The sequence below is a fragment of the Stomoxys calcitrans genome, chromosome 2 (genome assembly GCF_963082655.1).
Source record: "Stomoxys calcitrans chromosome 2, idStoCalc2.1, whole genome shotgun sequence".
Classification (NCBI taxonomy): Eukaryota; Metazoa; Arthropoda; class Insecta; order Diptera; family Muscidae; genus Stomoxys; species Stomoxys calcitrans.
Window position 1 is genome coordinate 541232 of NC_081553.1, and position 15597 is coordinate 556828.

The following is a 15597-nucleotide window of genomic DNA, read 5'->3' on the forward strand; positions in this document are numbered from 1 at the left end:
TTAACATGTCAACTAATGGCTGGTACTAAATTCGTTTCCACCGGTAAAAATACAGGTTTTTCACGGTTACTTTTTTGAAACACTACAAAAATCTTAATGATAACATAATACTTTTATTAAAATATTTTCATAAGTAGAGGCTGGTACCACGTTCTTTTTTGTTGAAAATTTTCCGAAAATCGTTCTTTCGGTGGTTTGACAAGGTTACCACATTTGATTTGATTTGATTTTGGGTTTCTTTGGCCAAAATGTTGCCATTTACATATAAAAATTAATATGGCATCAAACAATTTAGCAGCGCATGTGTACACACAAATGTTAGTGTTTGGGTCGTACTGAAACCTGTATGTTGTTGTAAATTCAACCAAAACCTACCCCTTCGTAATTAATAAATGATGAAACACGAAACAATTTAAAGAAAGAGACAAATTTAGCATTTATTTGTAAAAATAATTAGATTTTGTAGTATTTCCACTGTTATAAGTAAAATAAGGGCAACGTTCCAAAAGTCTTTGTCAGCATTTTCCACTTTTATTCAAATATTGTTGTTGTAATTGAAAGACCAAAAGCAAAACACATTGTTTCACAAACCTCATTATTTCGTAGAAATTGATTGAATTGCTTGTCGTAAAAGAGATATTCATTTTTCCTTCGAGTATATTTATTTTTATTTAAAAAATATCCACAAACACCTTAGTTTTTTCCACCCAGAGTAAATACATGTGAGCAACATCACTAACACTAAGAAGCACTCAATTACAGTTAGAAGTTTGGCGATCGCGTTTATTTTGCATACGAAAATGACTCGTTGCACAGCGACTGTGGTTTTGCTCTCAATGGGCGTGCCGAAATGTAAATTTTCCCTAGTGAAAAAACAAGTTATGACGAAACGAACACATTACTTACTTTAATTGGCTATGACAGAATATTTGTTCCTTTAGCCGAACGTAGAATAGCGTTCCAAGCGCCTCGATCTTCTGCGCTCATTCTAAAATCTCTGACACCAAGTCTCGAGGTGTCTCTCACAACTTGATCTTTCAATCGGGCTTTTGGTCTTCCCGGTTTGCGAGTACCACCGTGTTTGCCTTCAAAAGACTTCTTTGCTGGAGCTTCTTCATCCATTCTGACAACATGACCTAGCCAACGCAGCCCTTGTGTTTTGATGCGTGTAACTATCGTCGTCATACAGCTCTTGGTTCATACGTCGCCTATATTCTCCGTTTACGCAAACTGGTCCATATATTTTAAGAAGAATCTTTCTCTCAAATACTCCAAGCACTGCCTCATCTGCTTTCACAAGTACCCATGCTTCAGAACCATATAACAGCAGAGGTAGTATCAGTGTCTTGTAAAGTACCGAACACATTTCGGCAATTTTTTCTGTTTGTGTTTTTATATGGAGTTTCAACGCGAAACCAAATATAGTAGCGGCCTTAATTAGGGAATGACCTACTGCACGAAATCAGCAAGTTCTTTTGCCTTAAAATCTATTATCCTAAAAATGTAATCATGGAAAAATTTTGCTTAAAGCGAATCACCCTTAACTTGTAGTGTTCATTAAATTCATAATGAAACGATATTTCAGTTTGGAATGAAAAACAGTGGGTACACATAATAAGAATCTGTCAAGTGAAAGTTTATTGAGTCTTCTTCTATTCCGATTACTTTAAAAACATTAAGAACTATGACTGCCTCTTTCTTATACACGATGGGTATGTTATAGGCTACATGCTTGAAAATATAATGCATAAATATGAATATCGTGACAAACTGAAACTGACAACAAAAAAAAAAAAAACGTTTGCTCACGCGCTTTACTGTTTCTTTACAGAGCAGTGTATCTGTTAAAATAATAAATAGCTTAAAACTAAATAACAACTACAACAAAAAAACAATTGTCTGTAAATAACTATATCTAACAGAGCGAGATGAAATAATCAAACAATGAATGAAAATGTGTAAATATCACAGGTGAGTTTGATTGTATGTAAATATGTACATATATGTAAAAAAATGTTGATAAACGAATGACAGACCACTTTTTGTTCTGATTGTAACATTAAAAATGAAATGTGAAATAAAACGATATGAGCTGTGCTCGTTGCAAGTTATTGTTATTGTCTAATTTTTTTTCTTTTTCTTTCTTCTAGTTCTTCATCCACGGTGAGTTCCAGACGTTGATTTAAAGAAAAAATCAGGCATGGCAGATGGGGCTGATTCGTTGTCGATTGTTTCATTAATTATGGCAACTAAAGAAAGGTATGCAGAATCAGTCCATGATAAATGCTCCTGTAATCCATAAATCTCTCTTATTAGTTCATTTTCATGTGTAGGTAATTTCTGGACAACTTGAGCCCATATGCACATAGGGGTTCAATGCCTGCAATGTCATAAATGTATGCATTGGAATTGTTCTTAGTGCGATTTTCGTAGTGTTCGCTGTACACATTTCCTGAAGACTTTTTTCTCTTGAATTTCCAGTTCTTTGGCCACTGTGAGATAGTGAACCAGATTGGAAAGGCGTATGTCAACACAGGTCTCACAGCCACTTTATACACTAATAACTTGGTAGACTGAGGTAAGTATTTGTTGTTAAGGATAAAGGAAAATGAACCCAAAATTCTTTATGTCCTCTGTAGCATCTCTCTTGCATGTGTATTGAATCTCAACTCTGGATTCTACAGGAATGCTGACTCCATTGAGGGTAAGTTGTATTGTCTTGCTCTGGGGTGCCACATACCTTGGACATATGAAAGAGGCATTCTGTATGCAGATTGCCCGGGTTTTGGCGGCATTATAATCTAATACCCAAAGTTTCATAATCCTGGTTAATTCGCCTTAGATGAGCTGCTAATTTCTCAAGAGATATTTCGGGAGATTTGTGATGTACATATAAAAGGCAATCATCTGCATATAGAATGGCCTGCGAATCAAACGCTGTGTGAGGAAAGTCATGTAAGAATAAATTTAACAGATACGGCACCAATACACGTTCCTGCGGTACTCCGCTGTTAACAGAACCAAATGTTGATAATGTGCCCCGAATATACACCCAAAATCTTTGGTTTTGAAAGGTTGTGGAGATAATCACCTCTATTATGTATGTCGTAGTCACAACGAATTCCTGTCGTTTATTGTGAATGGTATTACATATGTCGTTTTTCGCCTGAAATGCGACTATGTTTAAAATCTATTACATTTTTTGGTATTATGTATGCCGTTTTTTAACGAGAAATTCGACAGAAACAGTCGTAGAGAATTTTTCAAGTGACAAGATTAAAAATTACAAAAACTGAATAAAAATAATTAGAAAAATGAATAACAGCAAAACGTAAGTCTGTCTTAGTATCAAACATTTGTGCATTGTTTACCTAAAATTATTCAATTATACATATTTAAAGGATAAAGAAAACGACACCAAAACAATTTGAAGCTCTTGTGGATTTTATGTGTCAAAACCCAAATATAGCTAAAGGATACCATAAAAACACAGACAAGTTGTCCATTAAAGAGCAGTGGAATAATTTGCAAAGGAAGCTGAATAGTTTAGGCCCTCCCACACGTGAGGCTGAAGGTTGGATGAAGGTATGGGCAGATATGAAGAGCAGCGTTAAGAAGAAAATCGTGCACAATAAGATGGAAAGCCGTGCAACTGGTGGAGGCATTTTCAACCAGAAGTTGTTGACACCTTTGGAGGAGGCAGTAGCAGGACTACTGCAAATCAATTCTATTGTAAGTCCAGAATGCCCATCCATCGGTGTTCAAAGCTCGCCGGTAAACCTGATTCAAGAAATTTTGGAGGACGAAGTTGATGGACACGTCAGCGAGGACAATGTAGAAGTGGATATCCAACCCAATACTTCCACTCGAAAAAGGAAGCAACGAACTGTGGACAAAAATGTACTTCTGGATCAACAGCTTAAAATTCAGACAAGTTTATATGAAGAAGTAAAAAAGAGTTTGTCGGAAATCGAGAGGTATAGTCGCAAAAATTATAAAGTTCAAGAAGAACGATTGAAAATGGAAAAGGAAAAACTTAGGCTATACAAAGAACAAATTAGAAATAAAGAAAACTATAGGACCAACATATTGAAATTGAGAACGGAAGAAATAACCCTCAAACAACAAAAAATTGAGATAGAAAAAGCCAGAATTCAAGAATTCTTATGATTTGTGTGTTTTTATGCATAGTGCCATTTTTTATTTTGCTGTTAAGTTCCTAATTGCCATGGGTATAGGATACCTTTTGTGTTATTTTTTATATAGCCGGCAATTGTAACTCAAATATTTTCAATCAGCTGATGTTTTTATCACTGGGTAGTTCAGAATTTATTAAAATATGTAGGATACGTCTATTACAAAAACACTCACGTCATTTTTTTTACATAATACCAACGAAATGTAAATTCGAGTTCGACTACGACTGCTCTCGAAATTCGACTACGACATACATAATAAGGGTGAATATCACTATAGAACTTTAACAGCGCTTGCTGAGTAGAATGCGCTTTTCTAAAACCAAAGTGATAATAAGGTATTCGTTTGATTATTAACCATTTTCAATTTATTCTTTTAAGAGGTGTTCAAAGCAACTACGCAGAATGTTGGCAAGAAATGGATCCGTTTCCAAGGTAAGCTTATACAATATGCCCATATGACAAACTGAATCAAACGCCTTCTCTATGTCAAGAGATATTGCTACGATACAGTATTGGTTGTGGAGATAATCACCCTTATTATGTATGTCGTAGTCGAATTTCGAGAGCAGTCGTAGTCGAACTCGAATTTACATTTCGTTGGTATTATGTAAAAAAAATGACGTGAGTGTTTTTGTAATAGACGTATCCTACATATTTTAATAAATTCTGAACTACCCAGTGATAAAAACATCAGCTGATTGAAAATATTTGAGTTACAATTGCCGGCTTTTTAAACGTTTCGTAATAAAAAGTAAAAAAGTAAAATAAAAATGCTAAGTGTTGCAAATTTTTCATCTTCTGACGAAGAAGACGAAACCAATGCTTATAATCTTATTTGTTATCGCAGGCAGATAGGAATTCAGTCAAACATATTTTCCCTTCCAAGTTCAAAGTAAGTATGTTTCCTTTCACGTTTCTCCCAAATTATCAATATTTTTTTGCAGATTTGTAAGCAATTTTAGACTGAACAAAGCGTCTTTTCGGTACGTTCTAAGGACAATTTCACAAAAACTTCGTGATCCCTCCAGATCAACATGTGTGCCTAAAACTTTGCGGCTGGCAGCAACACTAAGAATATATATTTCATAAGAATATATATTTCATAAGAATATATATTTCATATAAACTTGTCTGAATTTTAAGCTGTTGATCCAGAAGTACATTTTTGTCCACAGTTCGTTGCTTCCTTTTTCGAGTGGAAGTATTGGGTTGGATATCCACTTCTACATTGTCCTCGCTGACGTGTCCATCAACTTCGTCCTCCAAAATTTCTTGAATCAGGTTTACCGGCGAGCTTTGAACACCGCACAATAAACGACAGGAATTCGTTGTGACTACGACATACATAATAGAGGTGAATATCACTATAGAACTTTAACAGCGCTTGCTGAGTAGAATGCGCTTTTCTAAAACCAAACTGATAATAAGGTATTCGTTTGATTATTAACCATTTTCAATTTATTCTTTTAAGAGGTGTTCAAATATCTTGCCAATGTTTGATAGAAGGGAAATCGGATAATAATCGGAAGGAAGCATACTATCCGATTTCTTTTTGATTGGTATTATTTTCACCACTTTCCAATCAGACGGAAAATATCCGTTGTTAATACAATGTTTAAAAATAACGGTGAGTAAATTTATAGTTGCATCAGGTAACTTTTTCAATATGAAATTTGAGATGTCATCCAACCCACTGATTTTTTTATTATTGATACGTTGAAAAATACCTTTAACTTTTTAATCAGGGTTGCCAAAGTGGTAATTATCTTGATTATGAACAGCACCAAAATCATCATCAAAGGTATAAATGTGACGAGGAATGGCATTTGTGAAGCCAAAATTCTGGATTGCAATTCTTCAACTGGATGTGTGGGTAGTGTTTGGCAGAACGTTTCAGAATAAAACTCCTGGAACTCGTGCGCAATTACGGTGGTGCTGGTGCGTACATCATTGTTCCGTACAATTTGATGGCAGAATGGAGCTTTTGTTTTACCCGATATTTGGTAAATGTTCAGTTGGCAGTTGGGCCAGGTTTAATCTCCTGCAGTCTTTCGTCGAAATAGCTGACCGTCTCCTTAATAATAGTCTTTATCAGTTGAATTTGTTTGGATAGCACAACATATCTACTGCCTATCCGGTTCCCCGTTGGATGAAAAATATTTTTCAATTTCTTTTGCCATGTGTGTTTAATTTTATAAAATTTCTTTGCCTTTTCATAAAGAGGAAATTTATTGCCTTGGATAAGGTTTTGTATGGTTTGGTATGGGCGTTGTGCATGGAACTGAAAGAGAATTTGAAATCGTCTATTAAGGAATCGATCTCGTGATCTTCAAGATTCGATGAAGAAAGGGGCATATTGCGAAGAGATCCAGCGTCCATATGTTGTACAAAATTAGACCAATTTGTATCTTTATAGGAGGCATATATTCGGGCTGATATCATCAAAAGTTCCGGTTGATCAACACGACGAGTCAGCTTAACAGGAAAATGATCAGAGAAAGAATGTGAAAATTTGGCAAGGTTCTGTTCAATAGATGTGAGCTTAACAAAAACTGATCTAAAAATTATGAACCATTTGGATATGAAGGCGAAGTGTAACAAAGGCAGCTCACATCGAGGCTATTATCCTCAAGCCATTTTCGTAAAGTCTTTCCATTCATGCCATCTTTAGGTGCCATTCCTGAATGAAGCCAATGCCGATTCGATTGAGATGAAGAGTATCCTTTAGGTCTATTTGTCGACTGATATCGACAGGAGATCTTACATTGTATGTTAGAAATTTCATTATCCTATAGTCCATAATTAATCCTTTGTTTAACAGGCGCAAAAATTCTGCTTTGGCCTCGGGTTTTGGCATGTCTGAATATTAAGAAAGAAAAATGTTGACATTTTGCTCCAAGGTCAAATCTTCCGGATCCAGAAAAAGGGATGCCAATTTTAAAAATTGGTCACTTGGTGGTGGTTTTTGTTGTGGCGCTTTATTGCGTAAGACAAGGTTGGAATAAATTAGAGAATGTCTGGACTGGTGTTACCTAGGACATATTTACAGCTCTATTTATATTGGCCTTGGTACGCTCCCTCTCCTCAATGGCCTTAGATATCCGTTGCTTAAGGGCAGCAACGCTTGATGGCCCGTCTCACCACAGTTGTTGCTGAAGGGATCACTTGAGTCATCCTTTGTACGCTGACATTCCCCTGGACCATGCTCCTTATCACATTTTACACAATTATAAGCTGAATTTCAATTCTTTGAGATGTGTCCCCATCGTTGGCATCTTCTACATTAAATTTCGGAATTTTTTTCTTGGTTTTTCCCACGAAACAAATTGGTAATGTATAGTTCTTACATTAGAGATATGAGAAAGTTTTTTCCCGGCAATAGTGAAACTAAAAACAGACCTGTATCTGTACTCCTTTGAGGTTTATAATTCATAACCTTTGCAATTGTATTCGGGACAACTTCATCTTATCCTGCCTTTATATCTTCCGTTTCAGTGTTAGAAGCCAGAATGAAAGATGGCTGTTTTAATTCCTTGGGTGCAAACGTGTAAGAGTGGATGCCTTTTTCTCGGAGAAGTGCCATCATTGGAGAATGGACAGATGGTTCAGCAACAAAATAATTTACTTTTATTCATATTAATATTTTTTACCTTAAAAGAAAATTTCGGTATAGTTTCTTTCAAGGTGTCAACAAGAGCCTTGATGTTCACGTTGTAAATAAAAATTGATGGACACCATTGCGGTTTTGTCTCACCATCGTTGTTGTTGTTGCTGCTTTTATTACCATTGCTGGATTGGGTTCCTTGGGACGCTGCTGTGGAAGTTGAAGCAACGTCAACTTGTTTGAGAACACTCAGAATTCCAAATGGGTTGTCATCACTCTGTTTGTGTTTTTTCAGTCTTTTCCTGAGGTCGGGAATTTCCAAGTCATTGAGATTCGCTGCTATTTCACTGTGCTGCCTTTTATTAGGGGGGTATAGAGCCAGGCATCTTATTTGCAAAATTAGCAAATGAGATGCATGATATACTGTTTATTTACAAAGAAATTTATTATTTGTAGAGTTTATTTCCGTGATATAAAAAAGTACGTCTGGTTGTTTTCAGAGTTGCCGTATTTTTTCTAATAATTTTATTTGTACATAAAATCGCTTAGTTTTAACAAATGCAAATTTATCATCCAACAAGTGTGAACCATGTGTTTGCGAGCGAAAATTTGACCGGAGTTGCGAACTGGGCTTATAGTAGAAACTAGTTTAAAATGTTATGTCACCTTGTATAGTTATCTTCAATGTTACCATCAACCGTATCTGTGCTGCCCTCCAATTTCTAAATATAAATCCGGCAAGATTGTACTACAAAAAACAATTCTGGGATATGTGTGGTACACTAAATTAAAGGTACTGATCTTCCCTTCAATTTGGTATACACACTTTTTTTAACCCAAGTCCATTTATGGTTTCCAGACTGGATTTAGAGTCATACCTTCCAGTTTCGAAACAGAAAACTTGAACGTTTGTTCTACGAAAAATAGTTCTTTGGTAAGTGTGGTGCACTAAATTAAAGGTACTGATCTCCCCTTTAATTTGGTATGCGCACTTTTTTGAACGAAGTCCATTTATGGCTTCCAGACTGGATTTTGAGTCATACCCTCCAGTTTCGAAACAGAAAACTTGAACGTTTGTTCTACGAAAACAGTTCTGGGGTATGTGTGGAACACATACCCAAAATGAGATGCCTGATATACTGTTTATTTACAAAGAAATTTATGGATTTGTTGAGTTTATTTCCGTGATATAAAAAAGTACGTCTGGTTGTTTTCAGAGTTGCCGTGTTTTTTCTAATAATTTTATTTGTACATAAAATCGCTTAGTTTTAACAAATGCAAATTTATCATCCAACAAGTGTGGACCATGTGTTTGCGAGCGCAAATTTGACCGGAGTTGCGAACTGGGCTTATAGTAGAAATTGGTTTAAAATGTTATGTCACCTTGTATAGTTATGTTCAATGTTACCATCAACCGTATCTGTGCTGCCCTCCAATTTCTAAATATAAATCCGGCAAGATTGTACTACAAAAAACAATTCTGGGATATGTGTGGTACACTAAATTAAAGGTACTGATCTTCCCTTCAATTTGGTATACACACTTTTTTTAACCCAAGTCCATTTATGGTTTCCAGACTGGATTTAGAGTCATACCCTCCAGTTTCGAAACAGAAAACTTGAACGTTTGTTCTACGAAAAATTTTTTTTGTGGTAAGTGTGGTGCATTAAATTAAAGGTACTGATCTCCCCTTTAATTTGGTATGCGCACTTTTTTGAACGAAGTCCATTTATGGCTTCCAGACTGGATTTGGGTCATACTCTCCAGTTTCAAAACAGAAAACTTTTACGTTTGTTCTACGAAAACAGTTCTGGGGAATAAATTCAACCAAAACCTACCCCTTCGTAATTAATAAATGATGAAACACGAAACAATTTAAAAAAAGAGACAAATTCAGCATTTATTTGTAAAAATAATTAGATTTTGTAGTATTTCCACTGTTATAAGTAAAATAAGGGCAACATTCTAAAAGTCTTTGTCAGCATTTTCCACTTTTATTCAAATATTGTTGTTGTAATTGAAAGACCAAAAGCAAAACACATTGTTTCACAAACCTCATTATTTCGTAGAAATTGATTGAGTTGCTTGTCGTAAAAGAGATATTATTTTTTCCTTCGAGTATATTTATTTTTATTTAAAAAATATCCACAAACACCTTATTTTTTTCCACCCAGAGTAAATACATGTGAGCAACATCACTAACACTAAGAAGCACTCAGTTACAGTTAGAAGTTTGGCGATCGCGTTTATTTTGCATACGAAAATGACTCGTTGCACAGCGACTGTGGTTTTGCTCTCAATGGGCGTGCCGAAATGTAAATTTTCCCTAGTGAAAAAACAAGTTATGACGAAACGAACACATTACATACTTTAATTGGCTATGACAGAATATTTGTTCCTTTAGCCGAACGTAGAATAGCATTCCAAGCGCCTCGATCTTCTGCGCTCATTCTAAAATCTCTGACACCAAGTCTCGAGGTGTCTCCCACAACTTGATCTTTCAATCGGGCTTTTGGTCTTCCCGGTTTGCGAGTACCACCGTGTTTGCCTTCAAAAGACATCTTTGCTGGAGCTTCTTCATCCATTCTGACAACATGACCTAGCCAACGCAGCCGTTGTGTTTTGATGCGTGTAACTATCGTCGTCATACAGCTCATACAGCTCTTGGTTCATACGTCGCCTATATTCTCCGTTTACGCAAACTGGTCCATATATTTTAAGAAGAATCTTTCTCTCAAATACTCCAAGCACTGCCTCATCTGCTTTCACAAGTACCCATGCTTCAGAACCATATAACAGCATAGGTAGTATCAGTGTCTTGTAAAGTACCGAACACATTTCGGCAATTTTTTCCGTTTGTGTTTTTATATGGAGTTTCAACGCGAAACCAAATATAGTAGCGGCCTTAATTAGGGAATGACCTACTGCACAAAATCAGCAAGTTCTTTTGCCTTAAAACCTATTATCCTAAAAATGTAATCATGGAAAAATTTTGCTTAAAGCGAATCACCCTTAACTTGTAGTGTTCATTAAATTCATAATGAAACGATATTTCAGTTTGGAATGAAAAACAGTGGGTACACATAATAAGAATCTGTCAAGTGAAAGTTTATTGAGTCTTCTTCTATTCCGATTACTTTAAAAACATTAAGAACTATGACTGCCTCTTTCTTATACACGATGGGTATGTTATAGGCTACATGCTTGAAAATATAATGCATAAATATGAATATCGTGACAAACTGAAACTGACAACAAAAAAAAAAACGTTTGCTCACGCGCTTTACTGTTTCTTTACAGAGCAGTGTATCTGTTAAAATAATAAATAGCTTAAAACTAAATAACAACTACAACAAAAAAACAATTGTCTGTAAATAACTATATCTAACAGAGCGAGATGAAATAATCAAACAATGAATGAAAATGTGTAAATATCACAGGTGAGTTTGATTGTATGTAAATATGTACATATATGTAAAAAAATGTTGATAAACGAATGACAGACCACTTTTTGTTCTGATTGTAACATTAAAAATGAAATGTGAAATAAAACGATATGAGCTGTGCTCGTTGCAAGTTATTGTTATTGTCTAATTTTTTTTCTTTTTCTTTCTTCTAGTTCTTCATCCACGGTGTGTTCCAGACGTTGATTTAAAGAAAAAATCAGGCATGGCAGATGGGGCTGATTCGTTGTCAATTGTTTCATTAATTATGGCAACTAAAGAAAGGTATGCAGAATCTGTCCATGATAAATGCTCCTGTAATCCATAAATCTCTCTTATTAGTTCATTATCATGTGTAGGTAATTTCTGGACAACTTGAGCCCATATGCACATAGGGGTTCAATGCCTGCAATGTCATAAATGTATGCATTGGAATTGTTCTTAGTGCGATTTTCGTAGTGTTCGCTGTACACATTTCCTGAAGACTTTTTTCTCTTGAATTTCCAGTTCTTTGGCCACTGTGAGATAGTGGACCAGATTGGAAAGGCGTATGTCAACACAGGTCTCACAGCCACTTTATACACTAATAACTTGGTAGACTGAGGTAAGTATTTGTTGTTAAGGATAAAGGAAAATGAACCCAAAATTCTTTATGTCCTCTGTAGCATCTCTCTTGCATGTGTATTGAATCTCAACTCTGGATTCTACAGGAATGCTGACTCCATTGAGGGTAAGTTGTATTGTCTTGCTCTGGGGTGCCACATACCTTGGACATATGAAAGAGGCATTCTGTATGCAGATTGCCCGGGTTTTGGCGGCATTATAATCTAATACCCAAAGTTTCATAATCCTGGTTAATTCGCCTTAGATGAGCTGCTAATTTCTCAAGAGATATTTCGGGAGATTTGTGATGTACATATAAAAGGCAATCATCTGCATATAGAATGGCCTGCGAATCAAACGCTGTGTGAGGAAAGTCATGTAAGAATAAATTTAACAGATACGGCACCAATACACGTTCCTGCGGTACTCCGCTGTTAACAGAACCAAATGTTGATAATGTGCCCCGAATATACACCCAAAATCTTTGGTTTTGAAAGTAACTACGCAGAATGTTGGCAAGAAATGGATCCGTTTCCAAGGTAAGCTTATACAATATGCCCATATGACGAACTGAATCAAACGCCTTCTCTATGTCAAGAGATATTGCTACGATACAGTATTGGTTGTGGAGATAATATCACTATAGAACTTTAACAGCGCTTGCTGAGTAGAATGCGCTTTTCTAAAACCAAACTGATAATAAGGTATTCGTTTGATTATTAACCATTTTCAATTTATTCTTTTAAGAGGTGTTCAAATACCTTGCCAATGTTTGATAGAAGGGAAATCGGATAATAATCGGAAGGAAGCATACTATCCGATTTCTTTTTGATTGGTATTATTTTCACCACTTTCCAATCAGACGGAAAATATCCGTTGTTAATACAATGATTAAAAATAACGGTGAGTAAATTTATAGTTGCATCAGGTAACTTTTTCAATATGAAATTTGAGATGTCATCCAACCTACTGATTTTTTTATTATTGATACATTGAAAAATACCTTTAACTTTTTAATCAGGGTTGCCAAAGTGGTAATTATCTTGATTATGAACAGCACCAAAATCATCATCAAAGGTATAAATGTGACGAGGAATGGCATTTGTGAAGCCAAAATTCTGGATTGCAATTCTTCAACTGGATGTGTGGGTAGTGTTTGGCAGAACGTTTCAGAATAAAACTCCTGGAACTCGTGCGCAATTCCGGTGGTGCTGGTGCGTACATCATTGTTCCGTACAATTTGATGGCAGAATGGAGCTTTTGTTTTACCCGATATTTGGTAAATGTTCAGTTGGCAGTTGGGCCAGGTTTAATCTCCTGCAGTCTTTCGTCGAAATAGCTGACCGTCTCCTTAATAATAGTCTTTATCAGTTGAATTTGTTTGGATAGCACAACATATCTACTGCCTATCCGGTTCCCCGTTGGATGAAAAATATTTTTCAATTTCTTTTGCCATGTGTGTTTAATTTTATAAAATTTCTTTGCCTTTTCATAAAGAGGAAATTTATTGCCTTGGATAAGGTTTTGTATGGTTTGGTATGGGCGTTGTGCATGGAACTGAAAGAGAATTTGAAATCGTCTATTAAGGAATCGATCTCGTGATCTTCAAGATTCGATGAAGAAAGGGGCATATTGCGAAGAGATCCAGCGTCCATATGTTGTACAAAATTAGACCAATTTGTATCTTTATAGGAGGCATATATTCGGGCTGATATCATCAAAAGTTCCGGTTGATCAACACGACGAGTCAGCTTAACAGGAAAATGATCAGAGAAAGAATGTGAAAATTTGGCACGGTTCCGTTCAATAGATGTGAGCTTAACAAAAACTGATCTAAAAATTATGAACCATTTGGATATGAAGGCGAAGTGTAACAAAGGCAGCTCACATCGAGGCTATTATCCTCAAGCCATTTCCGTAAAGTCTTTCCATTCATGCCATCTTTAGGTGCCATTCCTGAATGAAGCCAATGCCGATTCGATTGAGATGAAGAGTATCCTTTAGGTCTATTTGTCGACTGATATCGACAGGAGATCTTACATTGTATGTTAGAAATTTCATTATCCTATAGTCCATAATTAATCCTTTGTTTAACAGGCGCAAAAATTCTGCTTTGGCCTCGGGTTTTGGCATGTCTGAATATTAAGAAAGAAAAATGTTGACCTTTTGCTCCAAGGTCAAATCTTCCGGATCCAGAAAAAGGGATGCCAATTTTAAAAATTGGTCACTTGGTGGTGGTTTTTGTTGTGGCGCTTTATTGCGTAAGACAAGGTTGGAATAAATTAGAGAATGTCTGGACTGGTGTTACCTAGGACATATTTACAGCTCTATTTATATTGGCCTTGGTACGCTCCCTCTCCTCAATGGCCTTAGATATCCGTTGCTTAAGGGCAGCAACGCTTGATGGCCCGTCTCACCACAGTTGTTGCTGAAGGGATCACTTGAGTCATCCTTTGTACGCTGACATTCCCCTGGACCATGCTCCTTATCACATTTTACACAATTATAAGCTGAATTTCAATTCTTTGAGATGTGTCCCCATCGTTGGCATCTTCTACATTAAATTTCGGAATTTTTTTCTTGGTTTTTCCCACGAAACAAATTGGTAATGTATAGTTCTTACATTAGAGATATGAGAAAGTTTTTTCCCGGCAATAGTGAAACTAAAAACAGACCTGTATCTGTACTCCTTTGAGTTTTATACTTCATAACCTTTGCAATTGTATTCGGGACATCTTCATCTTATCCTGCCTTTATATCTTCCGTTTCAGTGTTAGAAGCCAGAATGAAAGATGGCTGTTTTAATTCCTTGGGTGCAAACGAGTAAGAGTGGATGCCTTTTTCTCGGAGAAGTGCCATCATTGGAGAATGGACAGATGGTTCAGCAACAAAATAATTTACTTTTATTCATATTAATATTTTTTACCTTAAAAGAAAATTTCGGTATAGTTTCTTTCAAGGTGTCAACAAGAGCCTTGATGTTCACGTTGTAAATAAAAATTGATGGACACCATTTCGGTTTTGTCTCACCATCGTTGTTGTTGTTGCTGCTTTTATTACCATTGCTGGATTGGGTTCCTTGGGACGCTGCTGTGGAAGTTGAAGCAACGTCAACTTGTTTGAGAACACTCAGAATTCCAAATGGGTTGTCATCACTCTGTTTGTGTTTTTTCAGTCTTTTCCTGAGGTCGGGAATTTCCAAGTCATTGAGATTCGCTGCTATTTCACTGTGCTGCCTTTTATTAGGGGGGTATAGAGCCAGGCATCTTATTTGCAAAATTAGCAAATGAGATGCCTGATATACTGTTTATTTACAAATAAATTTATGGATTTGTTGAGTTTATTTCCGTGATATAAAAAAAGTACGTCTGGTTGTTTTCAGAGTTGCCGTATTTTTTCTAATAATTTTATTTGTACATAAAATCGCTTAGTTTTAACAAATGCAAATTTATCATCCAACAAGTGTGGACCATGTGTTTGCGAGCGCAAATTTGGCCGGAGTTGCGAACTGGGCTTATAGTAGAAATTAGTTTAAAATGTTATGTCACCTTGTATAGTTATCTTCAATGTTACCATCAACCGTATCTGTGCTGCCCTCCAATTTCTAAATAAAAATCCGGCAAGATTGTACTACAAAAAACAATTCTGGGATATGTGTGGTACACTAAATTAAAGGTACTGATCTTCCCTTCAATTTGGTATACACACTTTTTTTAACCCAAGTCCATTTATGGTTTCCAGACTGGAT

At 36.0% G+C, this 15597-nt stretch overlaps 1 protein-coding gene and 3 long non-coding RNA genes across 15 annotated transcripts; all 4 read left to right on the forward strand.

Moving 5' to 3' along the window:
• The first annotated feature begins 792 nt into the window (after positions 1–792).
• Positions 793–4722, forward strand: LOC131995266 (uncharacterized). Of its 3 annotated transcripts, none has more exons than XR_009397334.1 (7): positions 793–1971; positions 2151–2259; positions 2317–2396; positions 2482–2578; positions 2640–2704; positions 2843–3074; positions 4578–4722. It is a non-coding gene; the product is annotated as an uncharacterized LOC131995266 (long non-coding RNA). The 3 variants fall into 3 exon arrangements; XR_009397332.1 differs by having other exon boundaries at positions 2975–3074; XR_009397333.1 differs by lacking the exon at positions 4578–4722 and having other exon boundaries at positions 2975–3082.
• On the forward strand, positions 3097–4455 carry LOC131995265 (uncharacterized). Its single transcript, XM_059363686.1, has 2 exons — positions 3097–3331; positions 3402–4455. The coding sequence occupies exons 1-2, from the start codon at positions 3315–3317 to the stop codon at positions 4168–4170; spliced, it is 786 nt and encodes a 261-aa protein (XP_059219669.1). The 5' UTR covers positions 3097–3314; the 3' UTR covers positions 4171–4455.
• Positions 4723–5563: 841 nt separating the features above from the next.
• LOC131995071 (uncharacterized) lies at positions 5564–7919 on the forward strand. Of its 2 annotated transcripts, XR_009397125.1 has the most exons (4): positions 5564–6966; positions 7021–7194; positions 7249–7528; positions 7695–7919. It is a non-coding gene; the product is annotated as an uncharacterized LOC131995071 (long non-coding RNA). The 2 variants fall into 2 exon arrangements; XR_009397124.1 differs by having other exon boundaries at positions 5564–7194.
• Positions 7920–10829: 2910 nt separating this feature from the next.
• LOC106087340 (uncharacterized) lies at positions 10830–14883 on the forward strand. Of its 9 annotated transcripts, none has more exons than XR_009397440.1 (9): positions 10831–11243; positions 11423–11531; positions 11589–11850; positions 11912–11976; positions 12247–12752; positions 12871–13892; positions 13947–14120; positions 14175–14454; positions 14621–14883. It is a non-coding gene; the product is annotated as an uncharacterized LOC106087340 (long non-coding RNA). The 9 variants fall into 9 exon arrangements; XR_009397443.1 differs by having other exon boundaries at positions 11589–11668; positions 11754–11850; positions 14175–14883; XR_009397442.1 differs by having other exon boundaries at positions 10832–11243; positions 12871–13128; positions 13542–13892; positions 14175–14883.
• Positions 14884–15597: the final 714 nt, after the last annotated feature.